The sequence below is a fragment of the Loxodonta africana genome, chromosome 2 (assembly GCF_030014295.1).
Source record: "Loxodonta africana isolate mLoxAfr1 chromosome 2, mLoxAfr1.hap2, whole genome shotgun sequence".
NCBI classification, from domain to species: domain Eukaryota; kingdom Metazoa; phylum Chordata; class Mammalia; order Proboscidea; family Elephantidae; genus Loxodonta; species Loxodonta africana.
In genome coordinates, this window is record NC_087343.1 from 124,910,417 (window position 1) to 124,929,444 (window position 19,028).

Consider the following 19,028-nt stretch of genomic DNA (forward strand, 5'->3'; position numbering starts at 1 on the left):
CTCCAGACCTTGCCTCGCCTCATATTAATAGAGCTTCCTCTTGGCATTTTTGATTACGTGATTCCCGTCTGCCACCCCACTACCCCTGTGCCGCACTTCAGTGCTGCATGGTACTGTCTTGCCCACTATTGCACCCGGTGCCTAGGACGTACCTGACACCTAGTAGACAACGAACAGATGTTGTAGCACTTGGGAGCCATGGCCTGCGCTGGAGGGAGGCAGGCCAGGGCACTGACAGGTTCGAGGCCGACGGCCTCCACTGGTAGCAGCAACAGGAGGCTGAGCTGAGGGCGTTTATTAGAAGAGGCAGGAGGCAAACTCGTATTTACACGGCTGGGAGGGACATTAAACGAAACAGGAGCAAGGACGGGAGGTCCCTCGAGAGGTCCCCGGAAGCAGCTCAGACGAGTTCCACCTTGGCGTTGGGGTACACGGCCACCACGTCGTAGCCCTCTGGCGGCTTGACTCGCGCCTTGGCGTGGCCCTCACAGTAGAGCCGTTCATCCAGAAAGAAGTAGCCGCGCTGCTTGAGGTTCAGGCCGCAGTCGCTGCACATGAAGCATTCAGGGTGATACAGCTTGTCCCGTGCCTTGACGATGGTGCCCCTTGTGGGGGGAATGGAAGAGGACAGCGTCGGGCGGCTGACGGATTCGCAGGCGCTCGCCCATTTAGGGCTGCGGGCGGGGTCGGGGGGGATGGGGTCGGGGAAGTGGCGGAGTCTGGGTGGGGTAGGCGGGGGCGGGTACTCACACGATGCCGTGTCCACAGCGCGTGCACTCGGGCAGCCCCTGCAGACCACTCAGCGGGGCTCCCAGCTTGCTGGCTGTGGGCTTGAGGTTCCGGGGACTGCCAGGCCCGGGCCGTTCCCCTGAAAACGCGAGCGCAGGTGCCATGAGCCGAGTGCGGAGGTCAGAAGAGGAAAGAGCTCCACTTCAGCAGAGTGTGGGGCTGGGTGCTCTTCCAGGGTTATCAACACATGGACCGGGAAGGGCGTTGTGTATAGGGTGCAACAGAGCTGGAGTTGTGCTCAGGACGCGCCCGCGCAGTGAAAAGTGTGGGAATGGGCCACGGAGGCAGAGGGGCGGATGGCCAGAAGGCGGAATGTGGGATCTCTAAGGGTTCGGCAAGTGGGGGCTCTAGACACTGCAGGGAGTGGGAAGGCAAATGAGGTAGGGTGGCAGAAGTCTTACCACCCTCGCCAGCCTCTAGCATGCCCTGCAGGTATCGGAAGGAGCCCGACTGTTTGGGTTCAGAGGCCGTGGGCTCAGCAGGCTCCCGGAGCATCCTGTACACATCTGAGCCCAGGTCAACTCCACCATCACGATTCCGAGGGAGGCCTCTGGCCAGGTCAGCAATGCTGGGTGGGAGAGAGGTGGAGGAGGGGTAGGGTTGCAGTTCCAGCCTTCACTGCCAGCTAGGGAATCTGGTGAGGCCTCAGGGGTCCGAATGCAACCAGGTGATACCCAAGGATCAAGTGTCTGGGGTCAGGATGGGACTTTGTGAGATTGGAGGATCAGGGATTAAGATGGGGTCTCGGTGTGGCTTCAAAGGCCATGGCTTTGTACTACCTGTGGGGTGGAGACACATGCAGGGTGCTCATCTGGGTCGGCAAGGTGGCCTCACTGCTGCTGCCATTGTGAGGGACCGGGAGGCGAGGTGGTTGCCCATATGGAGATCCCAGGCTTGGCCTGCCATCTCCTGGTCCAATCCCTGCGGCTGAAGACCGTCTGCTGGGTGTTGGGCTGCCATCCTGTTAGAGAAAGATCCAAGGCACTGGGAGACTCTGAGGGTAGGGATGAATGGCCAGACATCTGTCCATTCCTTGTATACTCCACCCCCAGCCTGCTATACTAGGTCTTGTCAGATGTCTGCTGGCTTCTCCACCCAGCTCTGTCATCTGTGGGCTATGGTGCCTGGCCAGAAAGGGTCTAGGAGGAAGGCTGAGTCTCGGGCTTGGTGCAGTCCCTGCAGGAACAAGAAATGCCCGTTGGATGTCAGACATGAAAACATGAGTGCCCAAGGCTCAACGTTGGCTCGTGAACCCCATGGTGGTTTTGACCAGCAGTGCCCATGAGGGATGGTGCTAGGGCAGATGCCTTTTAAGGCCAGCATGGCTGCAACAATGGGCTCAAATAGGGCAACAATTATGAGGATGGTGCAGGACATCTCATTCTGTTGTACAAACGGTTGCTATGAGTTGGAACTGACTCAATGGCACCTAACAACAACATGGCTGACACAAAGTAAGTGGCTTCTTAGCAGGAGTGGCCCTGGTGCTGTGCCACGGCTGGGTACAGGAACAAGTAACTCTTGTCCTGCAGCCAGGAAGGGTCATCAATCACTGTGTGTCCAAGGCCTTTTTGGAGTCAGGCTAAGGTTCAGGTATGCAGTTGTGAAGTCCCAGTCCCTCTAGGCCTGTACCTTTACCCCATTTTCTGGTTCTTGGGCCACAATGGGTGAGCATAGCAGACAAAGACAGTGGCTGGGCCAGGGATCAAGGCTCCCTATTCCACTATCCCATGGCCAGCTTGGGGTCCATGGCTGAAACATTTGGAGGAGGAGTGCCCTGAACATGTCCCCTCAGCCCTTGAGAAGAGGGCAGTATCTCTGTGGGTGTGGGCCTGAGTGGGGACTGGGCATCTTGTCCCTGCAGAGTCCAAAGCTGCACTGCCCCCAGCTTGCGGGCATATGTAGGATGCCCACAGCAATGTAACACAGGATACATGCTCTCACAAGTATATTTACAGACATATGTGTACAAGGACCACACACATACTCTAGCCAGTCCACCTACACACACTTAATCACTCATACATGGTTATATATACTCAGAGCCAGCACTGGCCACCCTGGGGATGACCATGGTGGCCTCCATGCTGGGACTGGGCTGATGGCTGAAGCAGCCTGACTTTAGGGTGGTATACCAGAGACCAGGCCATGAAAGTGGGTCTCAGCCTCAGCCTGGAAGGTGACATGTAAATTTCCTCTCTGTACAACAGTGTGGACAGGAAGACTAGGTGGGGAGAAGATGCCTCCCCTAGCAGGAAAGAGCCTGCTTGGACTCAGGCAACCTACAGCATAGGAGCAGTCAGGGCTGTGGGGCTCTGCCGGACTGCCCTCTGCTTTCTCCTGGCTCTGAGATGAATAGAAGCTTGAGAGTGGGTGGATCAGCAGCCCGGTGGGGGTGGCACCCCTGCTTCCTCTGCCTCAACAAAGGGGTCTCTTGCTACCCAGGTGGGCCTCATCCATGCAGCAGCAGCAGCAGCAGCAGTAGCAGCAGCAGGAAGGCCCCCCTGCCCCCACCAGGCCCAACAAAAGCCCCGGAGAAACCTGAGCACTCTCACTCACACATGTGTCTGCGCTGCAGGCAGGCAGGCAGGGCTGGCCCCGCAAGCCTCTAATGGAGACCAGATGGGCTGTGGTTGGTGGGGGTGGGGCTGAGCCCTAAGTGGAGGAGGCTTCAGTGGGAAGGAGGAGTTGGAGGAAGGAGGCCCCCCACCTCACCCCCACCCAGGTGTGGGAGACTACTGCAGGGTCACTGCAGCCACTGCCCTTCCAAGGCCACCCATGCAGCGGCCTCTGTAGGTCTGAACTTTGAGTCCCAGCTCTATCACTCACTAACAGGGCAAGTCTTCATCTCTCTGAGCCTTCGTTTCTTAATTTGTGATATGAGGAACGTGATGCTCTCTACATCACAGGTTCTTGTGGGGATGAAAGCACCGAGCATAGTGCCTGGAGCACAGCAAATGCCTGTTGGGTGAATGGCTGTCATGGGGATGCCTGGATTTGTACCCCTCCCTCGCCCCCCGGTCGTGGTGCACCTGGTACCATGTGCTCCTCCTCTTGAGAATATCAGCCCTGCTGCTGGTTAGGTTGTTGAAAACTCTGTGGATTTGTCAGCAGAATGGGGGTAACTGCCTGCTTACCAGCCCCCACACGATTATAGTCAGAATCTGGGACAGTCAGCTTGGATGGAAATGGAAGCTGGGTCCAGATGAGCCAATGGCACCTCTAGCTCTCTATTGGTCTGGAGAGGACAGGTCAAGTGTGCAAGGGCTGCCTGCTCCACCTGCCTTGCTTCTATGCATCCTCTGGGTCTCAGCTTAAAAGTCACCCCCTCCAGGAAACCTTTCCTTATTACCACCTTTACTACTCTCTGGGCTGGGCAAAGTGCCTCTTGGGTGCTCCCACATGAGACCTGAGAGAAGGAGAATGTCCTGTGAGCCTACCGGGAAGATAAGCCTGAAGCCACAGTTGGCCCTGTCCCATCTCACTTGGGGGTGTGTGCCAGGGGCACCTTGTACTGATCCTAGGGCCAACTGTGTTATCCTCCTCTTCTGATGGCTCCAGCTGGGGCCCATTCCCCTGACCCCACCCTGCAGGCAGAGGGTGGGAGCAACGTGGGGACAATGCGCCCTGTGTCTGTTAACAAGGACATGGCCCTGCAGGGGCTGGGTGAGAGTGTTTCTGTCGCCACCCATGGAGCCGATGACCTTTTAGTACACAAAAGGAGAGCAGTGGCTGAGGGGCTGCCCTATTGCTTGTGGAAAATCCCTCCCTCTCCAGCCTGAGTCACTGGCATTCTGGTCTGGGAGGGAGTCATCGAGGATAAGTGCCCATCTCCCCAGGTCACTGGTCCTGAGCCTCTCCTGGGAGACTGAACAGAGCTGAGCTTCAGATTCCAAAGCTCAAGCCCCCTTGTCCTATCCATCCTGGCACTGCCGGGCTGTGAGGGAAGCTGGGCCTCAAGCATGAGCTTGGGGCCCTCACCATGCTGCTCCCGTCTGCCTGGCCATTCAGGCCTGGCTGGTTTATTTAAGCTGACAGCTGCCCACTACTACCACCCCCAGGGTCTCAGATCCATGGGCCCACCACAGCAAGTTTCTGAGATACAGGTGTGGCCATGAATCTCTGCAAGAATACCTGAGGCCCCAGATGAAGCCTGAGAGCCTCTCCGTGGCCCTGACCCAGTACCTCATCCGTTGCCTCTGCCCTCTAACCCAGCGGGACTTTTCTGTTCGCTGAACCTGTGGTACACTCTCATCTCTGGGCCTTTGTATAAGCTTTCTGAGCACACTTCTTCTTCCCACGCCCCTCTGCCTACCTTATTCTTCCTTGGCCTTCAGATTTTGGTGTGGATATCCCCTCCTCCAGGAAGCCCTCTCTGACCACTTGGCTAACTCATGTACCTACTCTGGGCTCCTTCAACCCCTGGCTTCCTACATCCCAAAACTGCTAAGTGCCTTTCGCCTGCCTAATCGGTACTTGCTGGCATCTGGTAAGCACCAGGTCTCAGGGATGCCAACAAATGTCACAGGGAACAAATGTCAGGGATTGAGGTAGTTGGTGAGGGTGAGGCCAGGGCAGATCCTTCCCTCTGGTTCAGCAAAATCTTTCCCTGCTCTGGTCTCTTTTCCCCCATGGTGCAAGAGTTGACACAAACAGGCCCAGGAAGCCGTGATCCCACATACTGGGCCTCCTGGTTCTGGCTCTGCCAGAGACCAGCCCAGTCCCCACCTTGTCCAGGCTCTGTTGCACAGAGATGTCAAGCTGGCTCTGGGCACTTCAGTCTTGCCAACTTGGCTACCCTTCATGTCCATGGCAAAACAAGGTGCTGGAGCAGCCGGCCCACCTTGCTCTTCTTGAGGGCAGGATCATAGCTTTAACTCCTGCCATACACAGGGAGGTGACTGGGCAGACAGGCCTGTGGCCCAAGGTCTGCTAGGTTCAAGCACAGGATGGTCAGGGATGGGGTAAGGCAGTGCCTATACTCTAAAGTCAGTCTTGCAGCCTGCAGTTTGCTATTCTCAGACCAACTGGGTGTCCAAGGCTAGGATGAGACAGAGGAGTGTCCCACAACCTGATGGTGCCCCCACCCTCCCCAAGTCTAGTGACTTCTTCCAGGTCTAACATCACTGGGTACCTGAGTGGACCCCAGCTGGGTGGGTGGTAAACCCTGAGCCAAGGCCTAGTCCAACCCCTGCCCATTATAGGTAGTTTTGTCCCAGAATCCAGGACTTCCTGGGGTACAGAGAGAGCCTCCAGCAGGTGCCCACCACCTAGGGAGCAAGGGATGAGGCATAGGCATGGGTATGGCCCAGAGAGGACTTCTGCTCAGGTATCTGAGAGCCACAGTGAGGACACCCAGTGCAGGTGAACCTGTGGACTAGGCCTGGTCCCTCTGCCCTGGGCTGATACTGAGACAGGTCAGGCCAGTCCAGGTGGTGTCTGTACATACCTGAGCCTCAGGGTCGATCTGGATCCTGTGTGCCTGCGCCTTGCTGTCCTCAGGGGCATTGGGCCAGCTCCTACCCTCAGGCCTGTGGCAGAAATTGGAATGGTCAGATATGTCTGCCTACCCTACCCACTATGGCTGGGAATCAGAGCCACCAAGGACCAGGCCTGGTACCCTGCGGGGAGGAAGATACCACTCAGACTCCTTCCCCTGTACCACAATGGTGGCCACTGTGGCAAGGAGACACACTTCTGCCATCCTCCTGGGGCAAGGCTGTGTGCTCCCTTTCCCATCAGCTGCTCCATTCTTCTCTGGTCTGGTTCCTGGGGAGGTTGCAGCAGAAGCCCTGCAGCTTCTCCACTCTTCCACCCTCTCTGTGGCCTACAGACACACAGCTCAAAGAGGCCAGCTCACAGCAGGGGGAGCCAGGCCTCACACATTGATGAGTGGCCCAGGTGGCCCAGGCCTCCCCGCACTTTTCACCCTGAGGGCCAGCTAGGAGTCCTTCTGCCCACCCTTCTGCTACCCATAGCTTCAGGAGCGAGCCTGGGGGTCAGACCTCCATCAGCTCCAGGCGATGGTGGAAAGAAGGCCCTGAGGGGTGTGCCTCCCCTCCTGCTGCTAACAGCAGAGTCATCACTGATGTCTGCCCAGCCCAGATGGGAAACAGGCCATTAGGAAATTCCTGCTTCGCCATAGAAACCAAACGGCAAACACCACTCAGGAGGGAGAAAAACATCGTAAACCTGCCATAAGTGGGGCAGGCGGGCCAGAGACTACAGGCCTGGAGCTCAGGCCTGCTACTCAGTAGCCCTGTGAGAAGATGGCCAGGAGGGTGCTTGGCCCCAACTGTCCGACTGTCCACAGGGTCCAGCTCTTACCTGTCACCACTCCCAGAAGTGGCAGGTGGGTGTGAAGTGAGGCTGGCTAGACCAAAGGAAAACAATGTGCCTCCTGGGGTTTCTCCAGGTCTTACCACTCCCCCAGCAACTCAACTCTGCCTTGACTCAGCCGAGGTTCTTAACAATCTGTCTGTATTCCACACTCACCCTGCACTTCCTCATCTCTGCCCATTCTGTAGCTCCCTGCAGACTTCCTCTTTACTCCACAGCCTTCAGTGGGCCCAGCACCAAGGCCCTGCTGCCCAGGGCAATACCACTCCCCTCACCTCCAACTCCAGTCTCCTCAACCAAGCTCCCAAGTGACTGCCCTAACTCACAGCTCCAACTCTGTCCTCTATCCGCTCGAAACACCACTGGGACAAACCTGGGGCATTTTGTGTGGCTATCTGCCCTTATACTTCCCTGAAGTTCTGCCCAAAGGAGCATACAAGCCTGAAGTCTAAGGGTCAGAAGACACAAAGTGCCCAGAGCCATGAAAGTGGCACAAGGTATCAGAATGGAATGCAGGGCTTATTCACGTGTCACCCCTTGACCACCAGGCCTCCATTTCAGGCTGGGCAGGTGGCTTCTTCTGACATCTTTAAATAAAATGACAGCCAAAGGGTGGGCTGTGCAAAGGCATCTTGGACCACACGTGATGAGTGGCAGGAAACCCATCAGAGGCCCCATTTGGAACTGATGTCAGGAAAGTCCTGAACCTATAAAACATACCCGGGAAGTATGGGTTACATTAGATTTTTGAATGCCTGCCTTTGGGCTTTAGACATAGCTGGGAAGCTTGGGGCTTCAGCTCACTTTTTATTCTGTGGGAGACTAAAGACCTCTGTACTCAAGACGGCAGGTAGGGATGCTGGTCTAGGTAGGACCTTGAGGGGTTAGGGTAGAGTAACTCCCTCCAACCAGCTCACTACACCAGGCTTCCAGAGTCCATGTTGGAGGGCCTTTGGGGCCCAGGGCATAGGTCTTGGCATGGCAGGCAGGATTGTAAGCAGGATCAGAGGCCTCATGGGTGGGAAGGCACCCAACTGTGAACCCAGGAGAAGTGTCGGCCCAGAGGGTCAAGGTGGCTCCAGGTCTTCCCCCCCTCCAGAGTCTGTACGTGTGAGGGATAGAAATAGGGGGCTGGAAGGGAGGGCCCTGGGTTTTCACCCTGATTGAGCAGGACTGGTATGTCAAAATACTCAATCCCCAGATCCTAAGAGTGTCCCCATTTTGGAGTTGAGGAAATTAAGAGCTCAGAAATTAAATCACTTGCTGGAGGACAGCACAGTTCTCAAGTATAGAGAATGTTCTCTCACCTGCTCCATGGCCCGGCTGCATTTTAGGGCTGAAATGCCCAGAGCAGAACAAGTCAAGGCTCCATAGACCCCTGGTTGCATCTATGACTGGCTTGGAACAAATGACCAGGGAAGGAAGGAAGGAAGGGAGATCTCTGCCCCCACCCCACTCACCCTCCCCTGACATCACTGCCTCTGGGAACCTCTATTCCAGGCTCTTGACTCACGCCCCCGGTGAATCCCCCTACCCATACCACCAGGGCTCCCCTTGTTCACTCATATATAGCCAAAGCCGGAGGTGAGTCAGGGCCCAGGAACCCAGCCAAGCAGGGCGGCCTCAGAGGCTATTCACTGGCAGAGCAGTGCTGACCTGACATTTCCCTCATCCAGCCTGTACCTCAGTCTGGGAGAGGGTGAGGAATGTGATCCCATTTTATGGGAGAGGAAACCCAGGCTCACAGGGTTTATCCATTGTACTTAAGGTCCCACAGAGTCTGATTAAGGACTAGCTCTGCTGAACTCCCAGGCTGGGAGCTCCTTGCTATGTGGCAGATGGAGTGTACAAGGCCCTGGGCTTGTAGCTGGGCCTACACAGCCTCAGGGGAACAGCCAAGGGTCCTGACTCCAACCCAGACATGGGCCAGGCATAGACAGGGGCTACCTCAGAAGTCTTCTAACCATGTTCAATGGCCCTAGGCCAAGGGATCACCCCTCTCCACCACACCAGCACTACAGCATGGTTAGCAGTGTTGTAGTTTTTGGAGGCTTTGCCCACACACTTCCATAAGGGGGTCTTGGAAAGTCTCTGTCAACAGTAAATATAGCAGAGCTGAACAGTTATGCCTGACTCTCCTGGATCCAGGGAGGACAGCAGACTGGGAAGATCACACTCAGCCATGACCAGGCCAACTGCCTGTCAGAGCTGACCAAAGGCTCAGGCCCTCAGCAAGGCAGGGGGACAGCCAGGTGGACCCTTCATCCTAAACCATCTGTAGGGCATGGTGGGGCTTGGTTCCCCCTTTTCCTCCCCTTCATGATGGGGGACACAGAATTATGTAGTTCATGGCAGGAAGCTTGTCCCACATCCAGATTAAAACAAGGCAGAGGCCTGGGCTGTGAGGGGGACAGCTAAGGCAGGGGCAGCTGTGGGGCTGGTAGGAGTGGTCAGCAGACAGGTAAAGGAAGTGGAGACTCTGGAAGTGAGAGACGTGAGGTCAAATCTGCTTCCCTACTTCAAACACCCTCTAACCTTTCTGAGCCTCAGCTATCTTGTCTGTAAAGTGGGAACTATATTAGGTCTTAACTTGTTAAGTTGGTGAGATGGTTAAATGAGGTGCTGGACAAGAAAGTGCTCTGAAACAGTCAAAGCACTCAGGGTCAAGGACTGAAATCAACCCTCTAGAGGCTACCCAAGTCTTATTTCAGCCCTGGTTTTTTTGGGCTGCCTGCTCTCTGCCATAAATTCTTGGCTTCTTCCCCTCTTAATCCCCGCTCAGCTCTGACCAGTGCCTACCAGGCTCTCATAAAAGCACCACTCCCTAGGACTGTGCCTGGGTGGGGTTTTGGGGAGCTGAGGCAGAAAGACTCACCTAGGATGCTGGCTGCCCATACTCACACCTCTCTGTGCCCCATCACCTCAGCCCAGTCTGCCACATGCATACCTGCTCACAGAGAGTGTGAGGTGATCGTGGCAGCCCTTGATGCGGTTCTGCGCCTCCAGGTGAGTCATGAGCTCTGTGCTCTCACCATTGATGGCCTGGATCAGGTCTCCGGGGCACAGGGAAGCCAGTGCAGCCTTGCTGCCAGCATGGACCTGTGGGCAGACAAGTCAGATGGCTGGGCACAGTGATTATATGGCCTTGCTACAGGCTCTGCTCTAAACTCCCTCCAGCACTAGAACCTGGCCAGCATGGCCTTGCTGTCAGCCTGGACCTATGGATGGATGGGACAAGAGGCTGGGTGAGGTCCCCATGTGCCCAGGAGAAGAAATCTCTGCCCTAAACACCCCCAACTGTAGTCCCTGGGGGCCTCATGGGGTAAGAGCAGGGCTTCATCTGGGCTGAGACAAGCAAGATGTCACTCTTGCAACTTGCACATGTGCCCAAGGACATGCAAGGGACACATGTACTCACAGATACATACAGAGTGTAGACATGTCACAAATACCCTGCACAGGCATGGCCCCACCCAGCAGACTACATAAAGCCCCCTGACCTGACATTCAAACCCTTGGTGACCTTGCCTCCCTACTCGTTTGACCTCACCTCTCATCCCCACTCCCCACATTGACCTCTATCTACTCACATTCTATCCAGACCCTTGACTGCCAGTGGGGTCCTCACAGGCACCAGATATCTCTCACCTCCACACCTCTGTTCCCTCTGCCTGGAGTACTCTTTCCTTTGACTCCTGACCCCTACTTCCCAGCTTACTACCCCTCATCTTTCAGATCTAAGCAGAGAGACCACTTCCTCTGGGAACCTCTCCTCTGGGCTCCCACATACCCTGTGTGCACCCATTATCACGTGTGACCCCCTACATTGTTATTGTCTCATTCTACAGCTGTCTCAGTACCTGCCCAGGCATGTCTAGGGCCGTCCAGTCCCAGCTGCCAACTGCACTCCACTTCCTCTGCAGGATGGGCACTGTCTCAGCTGCATGGACCACCCCAGTGCCACCATTGATCCCAAAGAACCAAACAGTGTCTACTACTTCTGGAGTCTCTTACAATATTGGTATCCTGATAAGGACCATACAGGGTTGGAGACAGGCTCACAAGATGATCTTAGTAAGCAGCCCAGGGGAATCCAGGTAACAGGGTATCCTTACCCTGGCTCTGGCCCCAGAACAGCCTCCAGAAATAGACTTCAGGTACCCTCATCCTACCCAGTCTCTCAAGCTGGTGCCCAGCTGTGGCGCAACAGCCGCCAGCTTCTGGAAGCTTGGCCAGGCTCAGCTAAGCCAGCTCCCAGTAGTGAGTGGGCAAAGCTGAGGTTGAAAGTGGTAGCAATTTCTTGGCTGGAGGTCTGGTGTGGGTACTGCCCGGGCTGACGTGAAATAGGCCGTCCCAAGGAATGTTCCTCTTCTGGAGTAGGGCACCCTCAGCTAACCAGCCCAACATTAGTGTTCATTCATAGGGCTTGGGCACCTGCATAGGACTGCCCTCCTGAGGGAGGTGTCTACTTGGCACGATTCTACCCTCTCCTCAAGGCCCTGCTCTAGGACCCCTCTCCTTCATGGATACTTGTTTTGTGCCAGGGCTTGGGCTCAGCACTTTACCCATAATTAACTCATGGCAACTTCTCAACCATCTGATGAAGGAAGGGCTGTTCTCATCCCCATTTTACAGATGAAGATAGAGAAGCTTGGGGGAGGGAATGCCTTGTCTCAGTCCCCCACACGGGAGAAGAATCTTTCCCCTCAGGAGGTGGCTAGCTGCAGGATGACTCAGCCAACACAAGGGGTGTATTCAGGCCCCTGTGGGCGGATGAAGTTCTCAAAAGCAAGGGTGGCTGGGACTCTGCCAGCTCTGCTTGGGGAGTTCTGGTCAGAGAGGGCACCAGGCCAGGAAACCATGACTCTCCCAGATGCCTTTATGTACATTGTCTCATTTATCCTCAGGACAAGCCCACTTCCTAGATGAGAAAACCGAGGTCCTGGGAAGTATAGAAGGACACTGAATTGATAAATGACAGAGTCAGAATTTTAACCCAAGGCTACTGATTCCAAATCCTGTACTCTTAGCCGCTGCGCTTCTCTGCAAAAAGGGAGTGAGGGGAGAGAGTGTCCCTGGTAGAAGGACCAGCATGTATAACGGCTCATCTGGGAGGGAGAGTAGAAGGAGGTTCCTGTGCTAAAATGTAGTGAGGGAAAGAGACGAAGTGCTAGAAGAGACAGGGACCAGACTTTGCAAGGCCTTGTAGGCCCAGCGAGAAGCCAGCACTTCTTCTGAGTGGTTGGGAACCATGGAGGGTTCTATGCAAGCCAGAGTTGAATTTAGGCAGATTCTTCTGGCTGCTGAGTACAGTATAGACAGAAGAAAGGGAGATAGGAGCAGTAAGGTCAGCTGGGCAGCTGTGGCATGAGCCAGAGCCCTCACCTGCATTCCCAGCCCCTACCTGCTCAGTTCAGATCCTGTGCTGGGCTGGGAGCTACTGTCAGAGTCAGATGCCATATCATTCCATACAGTCACAGCAAGCTCCACACAGGCTTATCCCTGGGTCTGCTGCTCTGGATACATTACTTAGCCTCTATGAGCCTCAGTTTCCCCATCTGTAATATAAGCCCAGAGGGAGCCCTTACTTCCAAGGGCTGTTGTGAAACTACCTGAGATGGCAGTGGTCATTCTAGGGAATGGTTGCTTGAGGGGCTGGAACCAACACCCATTAGGGTGGGGCCTGGCACACTGTGGATACTCGGCCAAGGCCAGCAATCATTACAGTAAGTCAATGGGTAAGAAGCCCTGGACTACGTACTTGGGGCTCCCTGAGGCTTTGTGGACTGATGTTAAGAGCCCCCAACCCTGCGAGGCAGCCAGCCTCCTCCCTGTCTGAGTGTGGCTATCCTGGATAGGGGAGACGCTGGAAACATGGGCGGGAGTGGGTCTTAAGTCCCCTTGGTAAGGAAATCCCCACATACCGACAGTCCCTGTAGATCTGTCCTTGAGATACCTGCTGGGCAAGCTGTGGCCTGTGCCTCCCCAGTCCTGTAAATCTCCTCAGATCCCACCCAAAGCCAGGCTCAGCCATCCTGTCTCCTCAGGCCTGAGCTGCTGCCGCGTGACTTTGGGGGACAAGGGGGGCTCTTCCCAGCAAACCCTCTCCCAGCCTGCCTGCCTCCCTGCCAGGGGCCTGCATTGCAATCAGCTCCAAACAAGGCCACTGCTGATGCCACTGTGACGTGTGGAGGCCTTTCCTCGGCAGGCAGGCAGCCGCGTGGGCAACAGATGTCTCTGCTCCCTGCCGCCTGTGGCCATCAGCCGCTGCCACCGAGCCTGTCAGCGGCCTCACGCCTATGGTGCCTGGCCGGCCGGCCGGCCTAACACCCCACCAGCCCACCGAGGCAGATACACTTGCCTGACACACAGGCAGACACAGCCGCTCGTGGGCGTGCACATGCACACCCTCAGCAGGCTCCCTCAGGGAAGTGGGAGATGAAAGGCTCCCTGAAGTGCTGAAGACCCACCTCCCTGGCCCTGAGGACTCAGAAGTCTTGGGTCAAGGGCAAATGTGGGAAGCCTCCCAAGACAGCTGGGCCTGCCTGTCACCCCAGCCCCCAGAAACAGAATTCCATGATTCCATGCTCCAGCGGGCACCCACCATGTCCCAAGAACTCGATAGAAGTGTCTGAAAGGCCAGCCAGCTCTGCCGGCCCTCATGGCGGGAGGCGGGGGCGGTGTCGGGGAGGTGGTTCTTTGCTACCAACACAGGCCCCTAAAGACCACAGTAGCTTGTGTGGGGGCAAGGGATGCTCCCAGGTCCCCTCCTCTGCCCCTCCAGACTGGGAGCCCCCAAGGGCAGGGCCTGAGTTCTTTTTTCTTCTGTCCTCTAGAAGGGGGGCCCCCAAGGTCAGAGCCCTAGTGCCCTCTTCTGCCCTCGTGAGTAGGGGACCCTGAAGCTGAGCCAGGATCCCATCTCTCCAAGACTGGACACCCCTTTGGGCAGGACTTGAGTCCCCTCTTCTGCCCCTCTGTCCTTCTCAGACTCTGCTCCACTACCCCCACCTGGGGCTGTGCCTCCTATTCTTCCTCCTCTGTCCCAAGCCTAGAGCAGGGTATGGCTCTGGGAACCTTGAAGGGATCGTGCCCCCTGGTCTTGTCTATTCTGTGGGGCGGTGGCCTGAAATCTCACAAGCAAGTCTTGTCTTCCCCAGGAAGCCAAAAGTTCCTCCTGGTCCCTTCCCCTTGAGGCTTCTGAGGTCATGGGTGGGAGGCTGACCAAAGCCCAGAGTGGGGACGTGGATGGATCTTTATCTTTTCAAATCTGGATCTCCCTATGGCGACCCGGCTTTGCTGGCAAGGACCCGAGTGGGGGAACGGAGCCCTCACTCATTTTGCCCCAAATCCTCAGGCTGGGTTCTGTGGGTGGGAAGAGGGTTTCTGGGCCTCTGCAGATCTGTCCAGACCCTAGCCCATGTCTGCGGATCCTTCCCTAGCCCACAGCGACTTCCCCAAAATAAGGCCGGATGGGAAGCTGGTGGGTGAACTCCTGGGGGGATCCTCCACGGGATAGGGCGGGCAGGCCCAGCGGGAGGGGGAAGTAGGGGGCTGAGGTGGCACGGCCCCGCCTAGAAGCTGACTCTACAGATTGTGGGTCACCCCAGCCAACCCTTGGTCTTCGAGCCTCAGGGACGTCGAGGATCCGGGTCCCGGGCGGACCGCGAGAACCGGGTCTCAGACCTGAGACCGCCCTGCCGCCCCGCAGCCGCCGGACTCACCCGCGAGATGGTGAGAGGCGCGCTGAAGTCCCGGCCGCCCACCAGGCGGAAGCCCCAGGGCGAAGGCCCGCGCAGGGTCACGGAGTGGGGCATCGCGGGCCGGAGCCGCAGCCGGAGCCCGAGCGGGACACTGAGGAGCCGTCGCCGCCGCCGCCTGGACGCCGCGCCCCGCCCCCGGCCCGCCCGCTCCAGCCCCAGCCCCCCTCCGCCGGCCGGCCCCCGCCCCCGCGCCCCGCGAGCCGGGATTGGCCCCAAGGCCTGGCCAGACACTCCCACTTCGGGGGGCTCTGAGAACCGCCCCTCAGCCCTGGCTGCCCGGAACCCCGCACCCCGACCTAGTTCTCAGCCCCGGGCTGGGAGAGCCAGACGTCCCGGATCGGCCCGGGTCTGCGCTCTGCAGGCCGCGGACCCGACCCCGGCTGCTGAAGCTCAGGCACAGGCTCTTTGAAGTTGCTTCTATGGGGCGGCGCCCCAGCCCGGGGAGGGGTATGGGGGCGGTGGCTCAGATGGGGGATGGGGCCGCGCCTTGCTACAAACCTCCTCAAACTCCCAGCGGGCAAACCTGCGGCCCCACCCCTCATTGTGAGCAGCCCTCTGAACTGCACGCACCGTTCGCGGAGCCCTGGGCCCGAGCAGGCCCGGACCCCCAGGGAAACACAAGCAGCGCCAAGTATGGAGGTGGGGACAAAAAGACACCAAACCTAGTTTGGGGAGGCCAGAAAGGCTGCCTGGAGGGAGTGACCTCTGACTTGAGTCTAGAATAAATGGTGCTTTGCACTTCCAGATGTCCTCATCTCCCCAGGACACTCAGGTCTTCTCTGGCCACTCCCTTCTCCTGGGCCAGTCATTCACAGCCCGTCCCTCTCCTTTGCAAGGAGATTTGTTTTCCCAGGCTTCTTGGGAAAGGAGCAGCTACGGTGGCTGTGCCAGAGTGGAGGGAAGTGAAGCCCATGCAGCCCTTTTCTTGGTCTTCACTTTCACATCAGTGCCCCCCAAGAGAGGTCGATGGACAGCCTGGATAGATGCTACAAGTTGGCCAGGGCCCTGCCTACCACCCTCTGAGTCTTCTGGACACCTCTCATGTGTCCACATCACAGTGACACTGTTTACTTCTCCACACCCTGAGGAGGCCACTAATTTAGTCGACATTCTTGACAACTCTATGTGCCCCCTTGGCCAAGCTCTGGTAAGGGCCCTGCCCTGGGGATGCTTACAGGCTGTGGGAAAGATGGGTCCAAAGCGTCTCTAACATTCCCCAAGGTTGAGGGTCACCTGGAGGGGTACAAACCCAGGGCAGTGGGACTAGAAAAGAGGAGGCTGTTCAGGGTGGAATGTGGGTGCCTCTCTGGGAGACAAGGTGCTGCTGAGAGGGGAACAACGTGAATAGTGTGTGTGTGTCAGTGTTGTGTGTGGAGGGTATGTGTCCAGGTCCACAGAACATGGACCATTGGGTTCTCAGCATTGTGTGGTGGAGGAGGTTTGCGCAGCCTTGTGCAGACTTGGGCCCTATGTGGACAGACGTGTAATGGCCAGGAGGAGACTTGGTCAGAAATTCCTGGGAATTTGGACTCCACTGGGTGAGGGTGGTGGTGGGCATCTATCACTTATCACTGGCTGTTTCTGGGGTGGGTACACAGTGTGGCCAGTGGTCAGAGACCCCATCTGGACTCCAAGAGTCATAGTGGATGTAAATGGTGCAGAGATTTGCTGGGGAGGAGGGGTCCTCAAGGATCTGTGGAAACCTCCACCCAGGGCATCCCACTGTGGTTTCCTGAAACACCCCCTCAGACATTGCTTCCTTCTCCCAGCTTACACACCTCCAGGGACTGCCAAAATCCCCCTCCCATCCTAAAACTCCTTCATTGTCTTCCTGTTTACTTCTGTCTAAGGGGACCATGCCACCCCCTTCCAGAAATAGTCCTCCTGAATGTGATTTTTCTGGCACCTTAGCCTCTGGGCATTGTAAACCATCTCTGGAGGCTTCCCTCACTGGTCTGGAGATGGGGACGGAGGAAGGAGCCACCCTTCTAGAGTCTGGTACATAAACTCTCCCATTTCATTGTGCAATTTCTGGGGCAAGTTGGGGAAATGTAGGCTGTTCAGGGTCTATCCCATTGCCCACTACTGTGGGCCTTTGACGACATCCCTGACTGGAAGGAACATCAGAGATACACTCCTGCCTGGGACCTCCCATAGGACAGAGGCTTGGACCAGGCTGTGCTCCTGAGGGCTGGGTACAGCCCCTTCTAATGGGCCACACTGTGAGTCCACTCATGAGTACCCTGGGTTCTGGACTGCAGGTCATACAAGCTGCAGACGTTACAGCTTCTCTAACTCCTCCCAAATACTTCCTCCAGGAAGCCCTCAGAATTTCCTTTTCCCCCTTACTACCTTGTCTTGGAGGGTCTTGGAGGATTGCTGTGTTGTTGGGTCCCTATTTTGCTGGGGCACCAAGCCATAGGGTCTGTGAGCCCTCTCCAAGGTGGGGTGGGGGAATGTGACCAGATCATGCCTCACCTCTGCCCTAGCGGCCTTCACGTGTTCACTGCACACTCCACCAGGCGTCTGTGCTGCTCATTTCATACATTCTTCATTCAACAAGTGGGTACTAAGTATTCTCCATATACCAAGGCCTGTGGCTGCCCACGGCCAGGATAAAGGCATCCATAAGGGCAGGGGCTGTGTTGATCTTATTTATTTGTGTTTCCGCAGCACCGATCACATAGCCTGGCACACACAAGGTGCTCAAAAACAACTACTACTATCAACATTATCACTGTTATGGGAATGATTAGCTCACCCCTCAACCATGGCCCAGAGGGAGACAGGGAGGGTGTGAAGGGATGGAGAAGGGTGAAAACTTCTGCTCCTGCTGCCTTGGAGGCCACACCCAGCAGCCCTATGTCTTTCATAGGAGTCCCAAGTGGCCCAAGGCTCTCTGTGTGCAGCCAGTCCAGGGTCTCCTGTCCAAGTTCAGGGGAAGCTGCAGTGCTCTTTCCTCAGAGGGCTGGCAGGCTCCAGCAGGAGCTGATGCCCTTGGGAGATGCCTTTGGGGCTGAGCCTTGGGATGAGGGGGAGGATGGAGGTGGGGCAGGAACAACCTAAGACTGTAGGAACAGCTCAGGAGACAGCCCAGAATTAGAAGCAGTTCCAGGGGTAGAGTGGAGCTGGGGAGCAGGGTGCAGCTCACACTCAGAGTACCTGCCTGTGAGAATGGGGGCTGGCCACAGAGCTCAGACCTTGACCAGCTCCGCCCTGGCCCAGTGGCCACATGTCTCTGGATGGAGTCTGCCTCATTCAGACTCAGCTTCTTGGGCCAATATATCCCCTCTTTCAAGCTTCCCCCCAACCCCAGCCAATAGCCTGTATTTCAAAGGGATCTGAATCCTTGGTAGGGCATCCACTCTTTCAGGGAGGCCCAGTACACAGCATTGAGAACCCTGAGGCCCCAGAGGGGCTGCCTCAGGACAGCCAGAGGAGAAAAACTGGAGGAATCCCCTGCTCAATGTGACCTCTGGCCACCCTGAAGTATGTTCTCCCAAGAGGCCTGCTGGTCAAGGTCAGGAGCCTGTGAGTCTGTAGCATAGAGGGGACAGCAGACTGTGGAAGGGCAGAGCTGGATAGGAAGGAGCTGTGTGGGCCTCCTGTAGACCTGGGATTTGACCCTTCAGTGACAGGGAACCAAGGAAGGCCCTAGGCAGGGTACAGCCTGTGAGGTGGGTTGGGGTCTGATGCACAGCATATGTTGGGAGTTTGGGACTCAGTGAAGGAGGCAACAGAGCTGGTCTTTAGCTGGGTTTGGTGCAGCAAAACACACAAGAGAGGGTATGTTTGTGACAAAGGGAGTTTCCCAGTTCTAAAAAAAAAAAAAAAAAAGTCTTGTGCCTGCTGTGTGCTCAGCCTAGAGCTGGCTGACTAGACTTGGAGGGAGGGGGGTACGATGGGGAATCTCCAAATTTCCATGCCTCCTCTGGAAGCTGAAAGGCTGGGGGTTTTGGAGGGAGCCAGCCTCTGAAGGTCCAAACAGGGACAAAACTGATCCTGCCAACTGGAGTCTTGTTGCTGGCACTGAGCCAGATTCCAGGGTTGACACAACCGGCTTCCCTGGAAGAAAAACAGAACCAATTCTCTTCAGGAAACCGAACCTCAGAGGTGAGTGACTGCCCCAAGCAAGTGGTG

At 56.6% G+C, this 19,028-nt stretch overlaps 1 protein-coding gene across 2 annotated transcripts; it reads right to left on the reverse strand.

Moving 5' to 3' along the window:
* Nucleotides 1–280: 280 nt before the first annotated feature.
* On the reverse strand, nt 281–14,981 carry PDLIM4 (PDZ and LIM domain 4). Of its 2 annotated transcripts, XM_003404452.4 has the most exons (7): nt 14,850–14,981; nt 10,076–10,227; nt 6,239–6,320; nt 1,569–1,750; nt 1,191–1,357; nt 751–868; nt 281–605 (listed from the first exon to the last, which is right to left on the reverse strand). In XM_003404452.4, the coding sequence occupies exons 1-7, from the start codon at nt 14,940–14,942 to the stop codon at nt 401–403; spliced, it is 999 nt and encodes a 332-aa protein (XP_003404500.2). In that variant the 5' UTR covers nt 14,943–14,981; the 3' UTR covers nt 281–400. The 2 variants fall into 2 exon arrangements, with proteins under 2 accessions (XP_003404500.2, XP_064131372.1); XM_064275302.1 differs by lacking the exon at nt 751–868 and having other exon boundaries at nt 428–605.
* Nucleotides 14,982–19,028: the final 4,047 nt, after the last annotated feature.